At 41.8% G+C, this 18,770-nt stretch overlaps 1 protein-coding gene across 2 annotated transcripts; it reads left to right on the top strand.

Annotated features, from left to right (window-relative positions):
* Window positions 1-6,050: 6,050 nt before the first annotated feature.
* On the top strand, window positions 6,051-18,307 carry ZKSCAN4 (zinc finger with KRAB and SCAN domains 4). 2 transcript variants are annotated; one of them, XR_002183417.2, is made up of 6 exons: window positions 6,051-7,123; window positions 8,653-8,794; window positions 9,996-10,078; window positions 11,873-11,996; window positions 13,259-14,280; window positions 15,586-18,307. XR_002183417.2 is itself a non-coding variant. In XM_019985262.2 (5 exons), exons 1-5 carry the CDS (start codon window positions 6,701-6,703, stop codon window positions 14,116-14,118), a joined length of 1,632 nt encoding a protein of 543 aa, XP_019840821.2. In that variant the 5' UTR covers window positions 6,051-6,700; the 3' UTR covers window positions 14,119-18,307. The 2 variants fall into 2 exon arrangements, 1 of the variants encoding a protein (XP_019840821.2); XM_019985262.2 differs by having other exon boundaries at window positions 13,259-18,307.
* The last annotated feature ends 463 nt before the right edge of the window (window positions 18,308-18,770 follow it).

Below are 18,770 nucleotides of genomic sequence, written 5' to 3'. Positions count from 1 at the left end.
CATCTGAGCCACCAGGGAAGTCACAGTTATTAATATCAGATGAGCTAGTTGAAGGCTATAAGCAGAAGATTCTCTGAGGCTCACCCAGCAAGAAGTTAACTCAGAATTCAACCCTCAATTCAGAAAAATCTAGATGTCTTCTACATTCTGTTCACCCCTAGAAACCTTTCTTTGATTCATAGAATTCAAGACTGTGAAGAAGGCTGAGCACCAAATAATTGATGCTTTTGAAGTGTGGTGTTGGAGAAGACTCTTGAGAGTCCCTTGGACTGTAAGGAGATCCAACCAGTCCATTCTGAAGGAGATCAGCCCTGGGATTTCTTTGGAAGGAATGATGCTAAAGCTGAAACTCCAGTACTTTGGCCACCTCATGCGAAGAGTTGACTCATTGGAAAAGACTCTGATGCTGGGAGGGATTGGGGGCAGGAGGAGAAGGGGATGAGAGAGGATGAGATGGCTGGATGGCATCACTGACTCAATGGACATGAGTCTGAGTGAATTCCAGGAGTTGACGATGGACAGGGAGGCCTGGCGTGCTACGATTCATGGGGTCACAAAGAGTTGGACAGGACTGAGCGACTGAACTGAATGAACTGAACGGGGGTGTTTCCAGGTTTGCCCCTATTCCTTTGGGAGAAAAGTAGAGAAATGGAGAGAGAAGGAATATACTGGACTTCTCTTTGAGATTGCATCAAAGACTGGCTTTTATTACAGCTCATAATTGTATCCTTTCACAGTGGCAGTACCTATCCAAGTGATTGGTGTCATTTGCCCCTTTCCAACTTCCTCAGATTCTATTATTTACTTTCCTGAATCTGTTTCCTTAAGTATGACTGAAATTCCAGTCTTATTTATGAGACTCTGGACTACCCAAGCCAGGATAGTCACCATTGTTACCTGCACAACAGCTGATTGATATAGGTGAGGGGTACTGTTCACGAGAAACAATGTGTGTGTGTGAGTGTGTGTCTATGTGTTTAGTCGCTCAATTGTGTCCAACTCTTTGCAACCCCATGGACAGGCTCCTCTGACCATATAGGTGGGTAAAAATCTTACTGGATAACTGAAACTCTGTGTACAAAGCTTCTATCCTAATTTTTCTACTAATTAGATGGGGGAACTTGAGCTCCCTGAATTTCTCTATGTTTCAGCAGAGAAGTGAGTCTTTTAGCTTTTAGGGGGTCTTTAAAATTGACTGCAGAGAGGAGTTCATAAACTATTTTTAAAGCGTCTACAAATTAGCCATAATATCTTTAATTTTGTTTGGCAGCGAGGTGACTGTTCCTCAAGAGGTGAAAGCAGTGTGAGAGTTAAAATGTGTCTAGAGTGAGTGCTGGCCTTCTATGCCAGTGTATGTATGTATATACCTTGAGGAAATTAGAATTATTTAAAAAACAGTTATGCATGCAAAGCTTTATCACCATAATATTGAAAGGGAATATATGTCTGAGGAAAATTCATAAGTAATGCTCCAAATCTTGAGATTTATGTGTATGCATAATAGGGTCTTGACCCAAGACTAAACAAGCCCAGAAGGACATCAACAAGGACTGGTGGACATATTTTCTCAGATTTTGGGGGTCTGGGATTTCACTCTACTAACAAGTAATTAGGGCTTCCCTGGTAGCTCAGCTGGTAAAGAATCTGCCTGCAATGCAGGAGATCCTGGTTCAATTCCTAGGTTGGGAAGATCTGCTGGAGAAGGGATAGGCTACCCATTCCAGTATTCTTGGGCTTCCCTGGTGGCTCAGCTGGTAAAGAATCTGTCTGCGATGTGGGAGACCTAGATTCAATCCCTGGGTTGAGAAGATGCCCTGGAGAAGGGAAAGGCTACCCACTCCAGTATTCTGCCTGGAGAATGCTATGGACTGTGTCATCCATGGGGTCATGGTCGCAAAGAGTCAGACATGACTGAGCAACTTTCACTTTCAACAAGCTAATTAATTTAGCCTGTGATTCTTTCATGGAATCTGGCATAAAATATGAGTTTCCTGGGTCAGAAAGAAAGAATTTTATATGATTCCATGGAGGCCCAATGCCTTTCACATTTTGCCCTCAGAATTTCATTGTGTTTCTCCAGCGCATGGATGTCCACATCCTCCGCCACCTATAGCCATACTGTTTCAAAGTCATAATTGTTTTTCTTCTCCAATTCTCAAAAACCTTCTTATTATGACAGTCCTCCTTGGGTCTTCAGTGCTTCTACATGTCTTGTTGCATGGGTTCAGGTTATAAGGCCCTAATCATTACTTCTTTAGCCCATTTCTTATAGATCACAAGCCTAACACTTGTTATTCATAGATGGCGAGCAGCATGAGATCATCATATTTGCATCAGTTTCCCTTGCCCCCAAGTCCCAAGGAGGTGACATGATGGGCTCAGGTGGGTGCTATACACACAATGTGCCTATGTTGCATCCAGGAAATCTGAATTTACAAAATACTCAGCTTTTATAATAAGCAGTAAGTAAGCTTGCTAATCGGAGAAGACAATGGCACCCCACTCCAGTACTCTTGCCTGGAAAATCCCATGGATGGAGGAGCCTGGTAGGCTGCAGTCCATGGGGTCGCTAAAAGTCAGACGAGACTGAACGACTTCACTTTCACTTTTCACTTTCCTGCATTGGAGAAGGAAATGGCAACCCACTCCAGTGTTCTTGCCTGGAGAATCCCAGGGACGGGGGAGCCTGGTGGGCTGCCGTCCATGGGGTCGCACAGAGTCAGACACGACTGAAGTGACTTAGCAGCAAGCTTGCTAATTGACCATTGGGATATGTTATCTCATCTTTCAAGATGACCAACTACATAAACAATCCTGTAGAATAGACTGGTTAAAAAAAAAAAAAAAGATCAAGGTCTTGTCCTTATACTTTTATTCCTTTATTAAAAAACCATCATTCTCATAATGTCCTATTAAAATTTATGTATTCTTCTCATTGTTTATCTTTTGTCAGTCCCCACTGGAATATAAATTTCATAAAGTCAGAAATCTTTGTCCTATTTTGTCAATGTTGTATCCTGAATACCTAAAACAGTGTCTGGCTCTGAAAAGTGACTCAATTAACAAAATTGTTCATGTTCAAGACTCATACAAGTTAAATAATTTAAAGCTGTTAAGTCCATGTGTATATCATTCTCAACTTTACAGTATATATTGACATTGCCTTTTAAGATGAGCACACCAGCTTACACATCCATCAGCTGTATATGAGTTCAAATTTTTTCACATTCTTATTAGCAAATATTACTGAAACTGCAAAATTTTGCTGAGGTATTGGTATGAAATGTATTAAAATTTTCTGGTTTTAGAAAAGGCAGAGGAACAAGAGATCAAATTGCCAACATCTGCTGGATCATAGAAAAAGCAAGAGAGTTCCAGAAAAACATCTATTTCTGCTTTATTGACTATGCCAAAGCCTTTGACTGTGTGAATCACAATAAACTGTGGAAAATTCTGAAAGAGATGGGAATACCAAACCACCTGACCTGCCTCTTGAGAAACCTATATGTAGGTCAGGAAGCAACAGTTAGAACTGGACATGGAACAACAGACTGGTTCCAAATAGGAAAAGGAGTACATCAAGGCTGTATAGTGTCACCCTGCTTATTTACCTTCTATGCAGAGTACATCATGAGAAACGCTGGGCTGGAAGAAGCACAAGCTGGCATCAAGATTGCTGGGAGAAATATCAGTAACCTCAGATATGCAGATGACACCACCCTTATGGCAGAAAGTGAAGAGGAACTAAAAAGCCTCTTGTTGAAAGTGAAAGAGGAGAGTGAAAAAGTTGGCTTAAAACTCAAGGTTCAGAAAACTACGATCATGGCATCTGGTCTGATCACTTCATGGGAAATAGATGGGGAAACAGTGAAAACAGTGTCAGACTTTATTTTTGGGGGCTCCAAAATCACTGCAGATGGTGACTGCAGCCATGAAATTAAAAGATGCTTACTCTTTGGAAGGAAAGTTATGACCAACCTAGATAGCATATTCAAAAGCAGAGACATTACTTTGCCAACAAAGGTTCGTCTAGTCAAGGCTATGGTTTTTCCAGTAGTCATGTATGGATGTGAGAGTTGGACTGTGAAGAAGGCTGAGCGCCAAAGAATTGATGCTTTTGAACTGTAGTGTTGGAGAAGACTCTTGAGAGTCCCTTGGACTGCAAGGAGATCCAACCAGTCCATTCTATAGGAGATCAGTCCTGGGTGTTCTTTGGAAGGAATGATGCTAAAGCTGAAACTCCAGTACTTTGGCCACCTCATGCGAAGAGTTGACTCATTGGAAAAGACTCTGATGCTTGGAGGGATTGGGGGCAAGAGGAGAAGGGGACGACATAGGATGAGATGGCTGGATGGCATCACCAACTCGATGGACATGAGTTTGAGTGAACTCCGGGAGTTGGTGATGGACAGGGATGCCTGGCGTGCTGCGGTTCATGGGGTCACAAAGAGCTGGACATGACTGAGCGACTGAACTGACTGAACTGAACTGAGTAACTAATGAAGTTAAAGATCTTTGCTTGTTTGTTGGTCACTCCAGACTCTTTATCTGTAAATTGCCTGTGCATAGTTCTTGTCAATTATTCTGTTTGACTGTTGGCTTTTTTCTTGTTTATTTGTTTATGCTCTTTGTATAATCTGGGTATTGATCCTTGTTGGTCATATGGCTCGCAAATATCTTCCATCAGTCTTCTGTTTGTAGTTTCCACTTGTTTCTGGTATCTTTTGATGTGGTTTTAAATTTTAATGTCAAATGTACTACATTTTTCCTTCACATTTTGTGCAGTCTGTGCATTTTATACTCAAGAGCATAAAGAAATGCTTCTAATTTTTTTATAAAAATGTGAAAGTTTTGCTATTTGACTTTTATGTCTTTAAACAATTAGAATTTGTTTTATTTTTCCATTTATCTCAAAACATTGCAGTGCCATTTATCAAATACTATATATGTACACTTATACACTGACTTGTGTACATTTGTATTTATTTCTATAAGTAACTGTAGATTTTGGGACTTGAGTTCATGTTGATACCTTAGATTCCAATCCAACACCACAGGATCATTTTGGCCTTTCTCTTTTTCATGTTTGTAACTGCTTTTCTGACATGAGGAATCTGGCTCATGGTTGTATAGTTGCAAGGAGAGACCTTGACACCATAAGATTGCAGCTGGCAGCTAGTAGCAGATACTGTTTTGAGAATGGCTGGTAGTATCCTTGAGTTTGATACAGTTCAGAAAATTCAAGTTCTCAGTGATGCAGGAACGTGTCTGAAACCATATCCACAATGCGTCCCCCCACCCCCGCCCGGTTCCAACTGTGCTTGAACCACAGTTTCATATCTTGTGATGAGATATTTGTTCTTGTGAGAACAAATAACATTGGCCTGATGGGGGGGGGGGGACATTTATCTCTATCTTCAAAGTGGACATTGTGAACAATAAGGTAAATGCATTTTTTTAAGTGGTTAAAGCAGATGTACATCTTGCAAATCAGACTAACTTCCCTATGCCTCAATAGGTGAAATTTCCTTCCATCACTATCTACTGTTACTATCCCCATTTATAGATTGGGAAAGTCAGGCACAGAAAGCTGAAATAATTTACCAAGGTCACCCAGTTAGTATGTGGTAAAGCCAGGATTACTCAGATAACTTGGCTTGAAAATCTGCAGATCTAACTATTATGCCAGATGGTAAATGAGGGCTAGGAAGAAACAAGAGCAAAGAAAGGAGATAACAGGACTAGAGAGTTTCTGGAAGTGGGAAGCCTGAAAGCCTGCTTGGCTGAGAAGAAGCCATGGAAAATAGAAAGGGATAACTTACCTGCAGAGGGGGAGGGGGAGTGGAAACTTTAGTTACTTTTGCAGGAGCAATCTCAATGGCTTTGCTGGCAGTTTGCCACCTACAGTGTGTTATGGATGAATGGAAATTGAGGACTAGAATCAGAGATAGGAGGGCTTCCTTTGAAGTTTAATAGTTTAGCCTTGAAGGGGAGGAAAGAGAGTGGTAACTGGAGTGGGGCAGCACCCAGGGGCAGCCACTGTTTCTTCGAGCAAGGGCTTGGTAATATGTTCTGCTTCTTTGATGTTTCTGAGAGAAAGGGAGTGTCCTCCTGCCTGGAGCTCTGAGAAAACCCTGCTTTCTACTGAACTTTAGTGACAGTTTTATGCCGCTCTTTAGTCAAGCTTACATCAGAGCATGGTATAGGCCACAACAGCATCCTTACACGATCGAAAGATCTAGTCTTATTTCTTATGATTCAGAGCCTGTCATCCTTCTTTCTCCTCCCCTAACTGCTTCACTTGGAGGTAAGGGCATGGTTGCTAATGGGTTAACTCGGGGACAACCACCGAGAGGCTCTTCCTAGAGGGCCCGGGAAGTGGTATTGATTCCCACTTGGGCTTCCTGTGCCCCACAGTCTCAATTCTTCTCCAGCATCTGGAGGCTGTTCATTGCACCAAGACATCGTTGGGGATACTTATTGTGGGATTCAGGGTGGGGTGCAGAGGAGGACGCTGCAGAGGCGCGGACTGCAGGGGGCAACCTGTGAAGCTGCTCCCCAGGTGTGTCCTCGCCCCTGGACACGCGGAAGGGGACCGCTGCAGTTTTACGGTCCTATAGTGATTGCCCACGTTTCAATAATTTTCCGAAGACATATAGCTCCCAAGTAGAGTGAGGCTCAAGTACTGCCTTGGTCCACGATGGCTAGGGAATCGAAGGAAAGCGCAGCTTTGGACGCCCAGTCTGCAGAGGACCGGACGGGGATCCTGACCGTGAAGGTGGAAAAAGAGGACGCCTCCGTCTTGGCTGCAGAGGCGCGCGCCCCAGGCAGCCCGGCTCCGAGCCCCGAGCACTCCCGCCAGCGCTTCCGAGGCTTCCGCTACCCGGAGGCTGAGGGGCCCCGCGAGGCGCTGAGCCGACTTCGGGAGCTCTGCCGACTGTGGCTGCGGCCTGAGACGCACAGCAAGGAGCAGATGCTGGAGCTGTTGGTGCTGGAGCAGTTCCTGACCATCCTGCCGACGGACCTGCAGAGCTGGATGCGGGAGCAGCATCCAGAGAGCGGGGAGGAGGTGGTGGCGCTCTTGGAGTATCTGGAGAGGCAGCCGGATGGGCCGATGCCGCAGGTAGAACAGGTTTAGTGTCTGCAAGCTGTGGTCGGCTTCTTCCTGAAATCTCAAGATCAGAGTGAGGGGCTTTTCTTTAAGATCCAGAAATTCTCCGTCTCTTTTGGTACTATAAACCTCTTTGACAGTAAGGTGAAGTCTCTGGACTCCTTCACATAATAGTATTTATTAAATACCTGAAGTAAAATATAAAGAATTAAAAGCAACTCAATTATATTGAAATACAGTTAGCAAAGTAGTAAATGTATGGTAACGTTATATATATGCTTTTAAAAATTAATGCACTAAAGAGTGAGATCGAGGGACAGGCCTAATAACTCTAGTATAATTTCAAAGTGGTGGTGAATATCTTTTATTAACATTTACTTGGTTGTAATGTGATGTGAAAACACCTCCAGTTTCAATTGGTGACAGTCTTTTGTACTGTCTGTAACATCTTGGTTTGTTGCTTCTGCTCATGATTGAATGAAATAATGAATTTTGCTTAGAGTCTAGTAAAAATAATTTTTCCTATTCATATTCATGGAATACTTAGGAGCGAATCTGTGGACCACAAGTTAGAAACCCCTGGGTTTGTATTTATTTACATCTTCCTGAATATTGTGTAAGACTAAGTTCCGTTTCAGAGAAGGCAATGGCACCCCACTCCAGTACCCTTGCCTGGAAAATCCCATGGATGGAGGAGCCTGGTAGGCTGCAGTCCATGGGGTCGTGAAGAGTTGGACACGACTGAGCGACTTCACTTTCACTTCTCACTTTCATGCATTGGAGAAGGAAATGGTAACCCACTCCAGTGTTCTTGCCTGGAGAATCCCAGGGACGGGGGAGCCTGGTGGGCTGCCGTCTATGGGGTCGTACAGAGTCGGACACGACTGAAGCGACTTAGCAGCAGCAGCAGCAGCAGCCCTGTAATAGAAGAATCACTTCAAGTTTCAGCTTCAGGCTTTTCATTTTTTATAGTTGTTGTGGGAAATTCTAAGCTGCACATGAGCTAATGATTGTGACAGTGGCTTGAAAACCCATTAATTACAAATGTCTGGAAGGAAACCTGCATTTAATGAGGACGTACCATCACTAGGCCCTGTGTTAGGTGATTTCACACACTGGGTTCTTATTTGCTGGTTTGCAAAGCCCTGCAAGCTAGAAATTATCTTTTTTTTAGGATAAGAAAACATATTCGTGTTCTCTGAGAACTTAGCACCAGTTCCCAAAGAGTTTTCACAAAATCACAAATATAAATAATGAGGGAGCACAGAGTAATGGTAAAGAACGTGGACTCTGGAGTCATTCTGCCTAAGCTGGATGACCTTGGGCAAGTTGCTTTAACACTGTGCCTCAGTTTCACCATTACAAGAATGCAGATAATAAAAATACCTAGCTAAGGTTGTTGCTATCTGCATTAAGTTAATATTCATAAAACTCTTAGAAATAATGAATAGAAAGGAAATAGAAAGTACTGAGAAATAGAAAGTACTGGCACATAGAGAATGTTATAGAAGTGTCTGAATAAATAAATGAATGACTTTTAGGTCCTAGGTGGTGGCCAGGAGCAAGAACTGCTCTGTTGCAAGATGGCAGTGTTGACACCCATTCAGAGGCCACAAAATATCCAGTTCCAGCCAGTGAAGGCTCTGCTCAAGCGTGAATCTCTGGGATCCATTCCAGACAGAGGTGAGTGTTATCTTCTGGGCAGTATGAATTCTACAGACTTCACCCAGTTTCACTTAAGGATCCCCTAAAGGACAGATTTGTGGATAAGTGCTTTATATGCCCATCACAGATCTACTTCTCTTTGAGACTGAGACCAGTAGGGAAATTTCAAACAATAGTGGAAAGCTTTCCTAATCAAAACTGGACATGATAAATAAGACTTTATTAAAATTGGTGTTTGGAAAGAGTTGATTTTTTTTAGCAACACAGTTATCTCCGTTCATTCAACATATATTTCTGGAGGCTCCCTATGTGGTAGCCAGTATTGGTGTTGTGGGTATCAGGAATAGCATGGTCCACAGCATAGATTTCTTCCTCCTGTGGAGCTTACATTCTAGTAAGAAGAATAGCAAATAAATTAATAATACACTTTCAGATATTGGTGAGTGCTATGAGGAACATAAAACAGAATGTGTAAAGCCTGTCAGAATATTCCAGAATCGTAGGACTTGTGCAAATCAAAGAGTGTAAATCTTCAAAACCTGTCACTAGAACAGGGTGAAAAATCACTCAGTAGGAAACTGCTATATTTTCCTGAGTGTTCCCCATGTGCTGTGAACATTTGGGCAGATTTCCAAGGCAAATAACACTGGGATATGCCAGCCAACATGAAATCTTTATTTCTCAAAAGAGATCCTAGCCTAACCTATTTTCTGCCTCCTGCCAAGTTCACCTTTTATAGGAAAACCTGAAGTTCCCCTTTACTTCTCTTGAATCTGAGCAAGTTCTATATAAGCAGATTCCTATTTCCTTCTTTCTGGGCTCAGCCTAATCTGACTCTTCTTAGTCTTTTATAATAGAACTTAAGAAAAAAAGTACTCTAAGCTTCTAAATAAATTTTAGCAAAAACAAATATCCTCTTATCCACTCTTTCCAGAATGTTCAAGATGAAAGACTCTTTAGATGGAATGCTTTGTTTTGCCTTTATGCTGCTTCCATTTCTTACCAAGGATCTGCCCACCAATTCTGTGCCTCTATGGAGCACACCACATCTCTTTAGGTCTAAGGATTTGAGCTGGCCAGGATCAGGAATTTTGGAAAGGCACACATGCTATATAAACTTCTTTGTGGCAATTTATCTATGCAGTTTTTGAACTTGGATTCCACAGAGCAGGAAGGCTGAATGCCGGGTAGATCTCATCCAAAGTGCTTTCCTTCTCAGTTCTCCAGGTTCCAAGGCTTGCCCCTGGGGGGCGCTGCAGAGAAGATGCCGTGATAGCCACCAGGTTCGCCCCAGGGTCCCAGGTGAGCTGGAGCCCCTCTCCCTCCCCCTGCACCCAGCACCCTTCACTACTGATGGGCTCCCCAGTAGATCTCTTTCTCCCCATTCCTCCTCCACCCTCATCCTATATGCATCTGGAGTTTTGAGTTTTCTCATCTATTCCAAGATTGCCATATGTCATTATTTTGGTGTTCACTTAAGAGGATTTTTCTGTTTCACTCCTAGCTGAGGGAATGTCTGTGCTTCTCGGTTCTTCCTACCCCATCTGTTTGGTCAACTCTTTCATCAACAAGATTTTCTTCTTCAAGGGAAATTTAGCAAATACAAACTGAAGATTTTGTTGTGATGGTAATTTTTTTTTTTTTTTTAAGTATCAAAAACTGTGCTGCTAGTGAGTAATATAAAGTCATGCTCTGTCCCCTAGAGACTTAAAGGAACACAGAATGTGTGTGCTTTTAGTCCAAGATACTGAACAGCATTTGCTTAACCTGGATTTTAATTTCTTACCTGGTCTTTCATGTCCTGCTTGAAGACCTCAGTATTTGAGGCTCTGTAGAATCTATTTTCCCTCACCTCAGACCTAGATTTCATTTTCCCTCACCTCAGACCTAGATTTCATTGTATTTTAAAATCATTGCTATAAATAAGCCCCCACCCCTGGTTTGCCAAAGCACATCACATATATTTTGAAAAGTTTGGATATGGTTCCACTCCTTCCACTGCATTTGTCCTTATTTTCCAAACCTTTTACTTTCTGGACTTTTTAGATATTTATGTGAAAGTACTTATTGTAATGTGTGTATTTCTTTCCTTTAATGGTTATTTTTTTTGATGAAGATATTATTAGAGACAGGGTTAAGTAGGCATAAATGTACCATACTTGTTTTTTTATAAATAGCCCATGTAAAGGGAATGTTCCTTCATTACATGTACCCAGTTTTTTTTTGTTTTTTTTTTTTATTGGAGCATAGTTGATTTATAATATGTTAGTTTCAGGTATATAGCAAAGTGAATCAGTTATACATATACATATATCCACTCTTTTTAAAAAATTAATTTATATTTTGGCTGCACCACACAGCATATGGGACCTTAGTTCCCTGATCAGGGATCAAACCTGCACTCCCCTGCAGTGGAAGTGTAGAGTCTCAACCACTGGACCATCAAGGAAATCCCTCTCCACTCTTTTTAGATTCTTTTCCCATATAAGCTGTTACAGAGTATTGACTAGAATTCCCTATGCTATAAAGTAGGTCCTTACTAGTTATCTATTTTATATGTAGTAGTATGTATATGTTGGAGAAGGCAATGGCAACCCACTCCAGTGTTCTTGCCTGGCAAATCCCATGGACGGAGGAGCCTGGTAGGCTGCAGTGCATGGGGTCGCTAGGAGTCAGACACGACTGAGCGACTTCACTTTGACTTTTCACTTTCATGCATTGGAGAAGGAAATGGCAACCCACTCCAGTGTTCCTGTCTGGAGAATCCCAGGGATGGGGGAGCCTGATGGGCTGCCGTCTATGGGGTCTCACAGAGTTGGACACGACTGAAGCGACTTAGCAGCAGCAGCAGCAGTATGTATATGTCAATCCCAATCTTCGAATTTATCCTTTCCTACCTCTTATCCCCTAGTAATTGTCAGTTTGTTTTCTACACCTGTAATTCTATTTCTGATAAGTTCATTTGTACCCTTTTTTTATATTCCACATATAAGCAACATTATATGATGTTTGTCTTTCTCTGTCTGACTGACTTGTACTCAGTATGAGTGCCTGGGGAGTGATTTTGGGCAAATGGAACTAACTCTATTGTTTTAGGGGCCATTTAAAATGGAAGATGTGGCACTGACTGTTTCCCCTGGATGGACACAGCTGGATTCATCTCAGGTGAACTTGTATGGAGATAAAAGGCAAGAGAACCATGGCAGCCTGACCTCCTTGGGTAAGACTTATGGACATTGATTTCTTCTAAGATTTCCTGGCTTCCTTTGTATATTAGCATCTACTAGGCTATTAGAAGCTGTATGAATTATGTTTAGCATTAGAACCACCATGTCTGAATCCCAACTACTAACTGGCTATGTGACTAGTTTATTAATCCTTCTGAGCCTTGCTTTTTCTAAAAAAAAAATGTATTTACCTATTAATATTTGGCTGTGCCTAGTCTTTGTTGTGGCATGTGGGATCCTTAGTTGCAGCATATGAACTCTTTAGTTGCAGCGTGGGAACTCTTAGGGCATGTGGGACCTAGTTCCCTGACCAGAGACTCAACCTAGGCCCCCAGCATTGGGAGCATGGAGCCTTAGCCACTGAACCACTAGGGAAGTCCATGACCCTTGCATTTTTATCTGTACTGCCAGTGTTCTGGTCAGTTTAGGTGGGATGAAGTAGGTACAACCTCTAGTTTAGATCTAGCTCATAGTAGATGCTCAGTAAATGCTGATTTCTTCCCCTTCCCTTCCTGTTGCTAGCCCTGACAGGAGAGGAGAGCTGAGGGGTCTCTTCAGGAAATGGACCATGGAACCATAGGGCGAGAGCTAGAAGTGATCTAGAGACTGACTGCAGAGCCTGGCCTTAGAGATGAGGATGCGGTGCAGAGACACACAAGATTGCCTGGCTTGTCTGAGTTCACACAGCTCATTGGCAGCACAGTAGGGGCTCCAACTCAGATCTCCCAGCACTGATGCCAGTTTTACTTGGTGGACCCTGCCACTGCCTGGGTTCCAGCCAGAAATGACTGTACCTTCCAGTGGTCACTGAATTCTGAGTTCCTGCTTTCCCTGTTTCTCACAGAACATTTCAGAAATTCTTTTACTTGCCTTGTTTACTCACCCCCTGCTCAGCCCTTTTAGTGTCTAACCCCAAGCACATGGCCCTGCCTTACTTTCATGGCCCTTCTTACTTTACAGAATTTAGAGCCTCTGTGTGTATCCCCAGCACAGTCCTCGGTACTTCTCACCACCTTCCCTCCAGTCTCTCCTTTCCCAGGTTGCACCCTTCTTCCAACAGCCCCATTCTCATTCTCAGGTCTCTCTCCTCCCCAGCATCCCTGTTCTCCCCCTTTATTCCCATCTGCATTCTAATACTTACATCCTCATCCTTGCCATATACAGACCTTTGTAACTCTTGCCTCCCTGGGACTCATCACAAAGCTTTCCTCTATGGCAGGACATAACTGACAGTTGCTGGCCGTTTGTTGTTCAGGTGGTGTGGTGCAACCGAAGATCAGAGAGCTGCCTCCAGATGAGGATCATCCAACACAGGAGCCCGGGCAGATACCATGCCACCTGGGTAAAGCCACTGGCCAGATTCCTGCTTGTGCAGAAGCTGGTGAACAGGAGGGCAGGTTACAAAGAAAGAAAACTGCCGCAGGAAACAGGCGGCACTATTGCCATGAATGTGGAAAGACTTTTGCTCAGAGTTCAGGCCTGACTAAGCACAGGAGAATCCACACTGGGGAGAAACCCTATGAATGTGAGGACTGTGGCAAGACCTTCATTGGAAGCTCTGCTCTCGTCATTCATCAGAGAGTTCACACTGGTGAGAAGCCATATGAATGTGAAGAATGTGGCAAGGTCTTCAGTCACAGTTCAAACCTTATCAAACACCAGAGAACTCACACTGGGGAGAAGCCCTACGAGTGTGATGACTGTGGGAAAACATTTAGCCAGAGCTGCAGCCTCCTTGAACATCACAAAATCCATACCGGGGAGAAGCCTTACCAGTGCAACATGTGTGGTAAAGCCTTTAGGCGGAATTCACATCTTCTGAGACATCAGAGGATCCACGGCAATAAAAACCTTCAGAATCCTGACCCTGGACGGACCTGGGAGAGTCAGGGGAGGAAGGAAAGCCAGTGGGAAAATGTTGAGGTTCCTGTGTCTTATAAATGTAATGAGTGTGAGAGAAGTTTCACTAGGAATAGAAGCCTAATTGAGCATCAAAAGATCCACACGGGTGAGAAACCCTTTCAGTGTGATACATGTGGAAAAGGCTTCACCCGAACTTCATACCTTATTCAACATCAGAGAAGCCATGTTGGGAAAAAAATTCTATCTCCGTGACCCACGTCTTACATGCCAGAGTTGATGTTCCTTCCTCATTGAACTGAAGCCACCCTGGAACCCTTGCTGACTAGAAAACTGAGCTGAGTTTTCCCACCACATATCATCAGGTGTTTGTTAGAAAAGAGAGTCTGAGATGAATTATCTTCTACAACCTAGAAGGTGATTGAAAAAAAAAAAAAACTTGTTTGATAGGAAGCTATGGGAGCATTATCTGGAAGAGGTTGGACCTGAAATAGTTCTCACCTTTTAGACTTAAATGGGCTTCCAGGCTGTCTAATTAATCACTCTCAGCCAGCATTTTATGATGTCTTCTGGGTGGATGGCTCTCTGATTTGGGGGGCTGGTGTTCTGACTGCTCATTTTGCATATAATTAATCCCTCACCTGTTGGTTGGATCAGTGATGTCTTATCCCCACCCCACTGTGCCTTGTATACAGGTGCTATAAACATTTATGAAATATACCAGTGAAACGACTTTCATAGCTCTGAAAGTCTAATGTCTGCATTGCTGATGACTTTTTAAGGCCATTTGTGCTTGTCTAATTCTCTGAGGGTCTAGATTCTGGGTCAATCTAGTATATTTACTGCCAAGTACATAAGATTGTCAGAGTTGGAGAAGTGTGTGTGTGTTAGTCGCTCAGTCATGTCCGACTCTTTGCCACACCATGGACTGTAGCCTGCCAGGCTCCTCTGCCCATGGGATTCTCCAGGCAAGAATACTGGAGTGGGTTGCCATTCCCTTCTCCAGGGGATCTTCCCAACCAAGGGATTAAACCTGGGTCTCCTGTATTGCAGGCAGATTCTTACCATCTGAGAGTTGGGGTAGAGGAATCCACATTTCTTCACCAGCATAGGAGTTATAGTAAGAATGCCTTAAATAGCTTCTTTATCATTAAGACATTGTGAGACTGTTGCATCCATACAACTGCAGTCTGTAGTCAGCGTTAACGACATTAGTTCATATTAATTGTGCTGTTCTTTAGGGAAAACCTTTCACAGTCAAGTAAATAAAAAACAATTGATCAAGTCAGATCAAAATGGTTATGTATCTTGATATAAATCCTATGATGCTCAACAGCTTCTCACTTTTTGGTTATCTTGGACCTAACCAAGTACCAAGACACCATTGATATCTCTCTCTCCCAACTTAGAGCCCATGGTGCATCAAGGCTTATGCCAGCTAGGCTTAAACTTCTTCCAGGCTAGAGGATTCACACCAGATATTTATAACAAGTATCATTCATGTTTTCAAAACTGCCCTGTGGTTGGGGAGAGGAAGACTGGGTCAGAGGCAGCCAACAATGATAGAGACCTGAATATCGGTGGTAGGAGAAAATGCATCTTTTTGGAAACACATTGGGAGTCCTGGGATCTGACAGAAATGATTCCACAACGTCCAAAGTATCAACCTGTGAAGTCAAGACTGTCAATAAGAATTTCTTGGAATCTCCTGTTTTCACTCAGATCACCTTCTGTGAAGCTCTTCAAAGACCAATACCATCTTCATAGGTGCGAGTGCCCTCTCCCCAGCTTCCAGCTTTACCAGATTATGCCAAGAATGGATTCTGCTTTGATGAAATCCTGGACCAGTTTTGTTCAGTCACCAGCAGAACGTTTTCTGTTCTCCAGTCCCTTGCTGGATTCCTTCTCTGAAGAACCCCAGGCTGACTAGGGACTTTGCAAACTGTAGGCCTCTCCCAGTATCACTTCCCTTGGGTCTTTCATTGCCTTCATTATTCCCTCATTGGAGTATAATTTAAAACTATTTTTCTAAGAACTTGCAGACTTTCTCCAGTTAACCTTTTCTAGCCTGTAAAATTTTCCTTTTATATTAACTGTATTTTGGGTACCTCCATAAAGCTTACCATTTCCTCTTCTCTCCTTACCTTTATTTTTCCTAAATGTTTTTTAATAGCCCTGATCTTAAACACTGTTTTTTGGGGATTTTTTTTTGGTATTTGTTTCTTATGTCATGTGAAGAGATATACATGAGAACCTTTTACAAACCAGAAAGCATTATACACTTACTCAATAAGTATTATCTATTGAGATTAACAAAGGACCACTGTGCCTCCTTTCACTCTTTCTGCTCCTTCTGAAGCTAAAAATCTTCTCCAGGGAGGAGGGGAGGATCATAGAAAAATACTTTTCAGTGCCTGCTGTGCCTGACAATGAAGGGGATAAAGCATAGACATACACATGCATACATACTTGGGCTTAGACTTTCAGTATAATAACATTGATAAGACTTGCACATAAAAATAAGACAGTGCCAGAGTTGGGACTCCATGCTTCCACTGCTAGGTGCATGGCTTCAATCCCTGGTCGGGGACTTAAGATCCTGCATGCCATGCAGTACAGCCAAAAAAAAAAAATTGTTTTTTAAATAAGGCAATATTCTGATCAGTGACTTGTGAATGATGAACTGAATACTGTGAAAGTTCAGAGGAGAGAAATGTTACTTCTGCTGTGTGCTATTTTTATTACATTGACAGGCTGATACATTAGCTACAGAGACTAAAGGAGTTACCAGATTTAGTAACTAAGGCAAGTTTGAAGAAGTAGTGCATTGTAAGGGCCTTCAGTGCCAGAGCAAGGGGCTTAAATTTTATTCAGTAACGCTGACATTTTTATGATAAAAATATTTAGGAAGCTGTCTGGCACTATTGTATGATTTCAGATTAAAAAATTATTTTTCTGATAGGCTTTTGGACACCCCACTTTTGTATATAATAGATGTGTGTTTATAAATAAGTGAATTAGAAAATGGGTTTTAACTCTAGCCTATTTAAAAGGATGGTCAAAAAGTTATTTTCAGATGAAAATTAGACCCAGTAAAAGAAGCTACTTAGTTAAGATACAATCAGTATATAAAGTGAAATAAAATATCACTTTTCATGTTTTTAAAAACTGTTTCTAGGAATTTTAGTGTCAGCTGGCCATTCACTTCTCCAACTGAAGCAATGCTGAAATCTACCATTTTATTTTTCCTTCCATTTCATGAATAAGTAACTAATTATAACTAATTTTTTTTAACTTGGGTAAAATGAGTAGCTACAATGAAAAAAGATTTTTAATGAATAGCCCTCATAGATGTGTTCTTATTTTTTAAATGGATTTACTTGGCTGTACCAAGTTTTAGTTGTGGCATGTGGGATCTTGTTCCCTGACCAGGGATTAAAACTGGGCCCCCTACATTAGGAGCTTGGCATCTTAGCCACTGGACCACCAGTGAAGTCCCCTAGACGTAGTCTTAATTTTGGTAAATATGTGTGTAATCCTACAAAAGATTCTGTTTCTCTGCCTTCTTTAACGGAAAAAATGAATAGAGTGCCAGCTTACCTCACAGAATTGTGAGGATCTATCCTACAAAAAAGAAGTGCTGGGTAAATAATCTGAAAACATTAACATTGATAGAGAAATGGAGATTAAATGCTCTGTTAGCTGAAATATCTATATATTGGAATGACAATTGTTTAATAGTAAAGGCTATCTTTAAAAAAAAGTGTCCTAATACTAGTATATAACAGTGTTGATCTTATCTTGTAATGATGTCCCAAGTCATCTGTGTGGTTGCATCTCAGTTATTCATATGAGAACTTTAACCACTCAGTAAACTTAATTTACCTACATTTCACTAAACACACTTTTTAGTCTGTCTTTTGTTATTCCTCATGATAATTAACATTGGGTCTGATGGGTTCAAATGAGGAAACTTTTTTTTGGTCAGTTCTGTAGATGTGGTACCTATTTTGAATGTTTCAAGTGGAGTTGCTACTACAGAAATACTTGGGGATGAGTATTTTCCTGTGAATTTTTTTGTTAGCATATTATTTGTAGAAATATCCTTTTATTTCTGCATCTACCCACATTTCTCACTTTATCTATGGCATTAGCAATTCCTTTTTGTTTACTGCATCAACTGAGACCTTGGAATTTCAGCACAGCAAGCATTCCTGGTCTCTTTTCCCAATTAATGACTGAACATTATGATATATTCTTACCTGTTCCATGTCTTTTGTTTATTAGGATTTGAGTTGTCATCCAAAAGCCTATGCACAACTTTCCAAATTCCTGTTTTTATTCTAATTTCTAAGCTACTTCAAATTTTTGAGGGTCTAAAAAAAAATCTGAGCAATCCTAATGTAACTTATTTGTATAAAATAATAAATCATGTGATTATTCCTTTTGTCTCAGTGAATTCTTAAACAGCTAAAACACTGCATAATTTCCAGGCTGTTAGAAAATAACTGTACTTACAGGTATTAACTAAAGTGTTAACACTTTGAACCATTTCCTCCACTCTGTTCTCCAATTCTGCCCATCAGCACTGGGAGTCTGTGAAATGGAATTTGTAGCCTTTCTGATGCACTACAGTTCAGGGTATAGGACTGGTGTGGTGAAAGTGAAAGTTGCTTAGTTGTGTCCGACTCTTCTTGACCCCATGGACTATACAGTCCATGGAATTCTCCAGGCCAAAATACTGGAGTGGGTAGCCTTTCCCTTCTCCAGGGGATCTTCCCAACCCAGGGATCAAACCCAGGCCTCCCACATTGTGGATGGATTCTTTACCAGCTGAACCACAAGGGAAGCCCAGACTGGTGTGGGGCTGAGACATATTTGCTTACAGATAATCTATAATACTTACC

Source organism: Bos indicus, chromosome 23 (assembly GCF_029378745.1).
Source record: "Bos indicus isolate NIAB-ARS_2022 breed Sahiwal x Tharparkar chromosome 23, NIAB-ARS_B.indTharparkar_mat_pri_1.0, whole genome shotgun sequence".
NCBI classification, from domain to species: Eukaryota; Metazoa; Chordata; class Mammalia; order Artiodactyla; family Bovidae; genus Bos; species Bos indicus.
Note: the sequence above shows the minus strand (reverse complement) of the source record. Positions and strands in the feature narration are given on the sequence as shown.

Excerpts from the sequence above, each read along its gene's own strand:
- ZKSCAN4 (XM_019985262.2), top strand. The coding sequence starts at position 6,701 with ATGGCTAGGGAATCGAAGGAAAGCGCAGCTTTGGACGCCCAGTCTGCA. Across the intron at positions 8,795-9,995 it reads GGGATCCATTCCAGACAGAG|TTCTCCAGGTTCCAAGGCTT; the intron begins GTGAGTGTTATC and ends TTTCCTTCTCAG. Across the intron at positions 10,079-11,872 it reads GGTTCGCCCCAGGGTCCCAG|GGGCCATTTAAAATGGAAGA; the intron begins GTGAGCTGGAGC and ends CTATTGTTTTAG.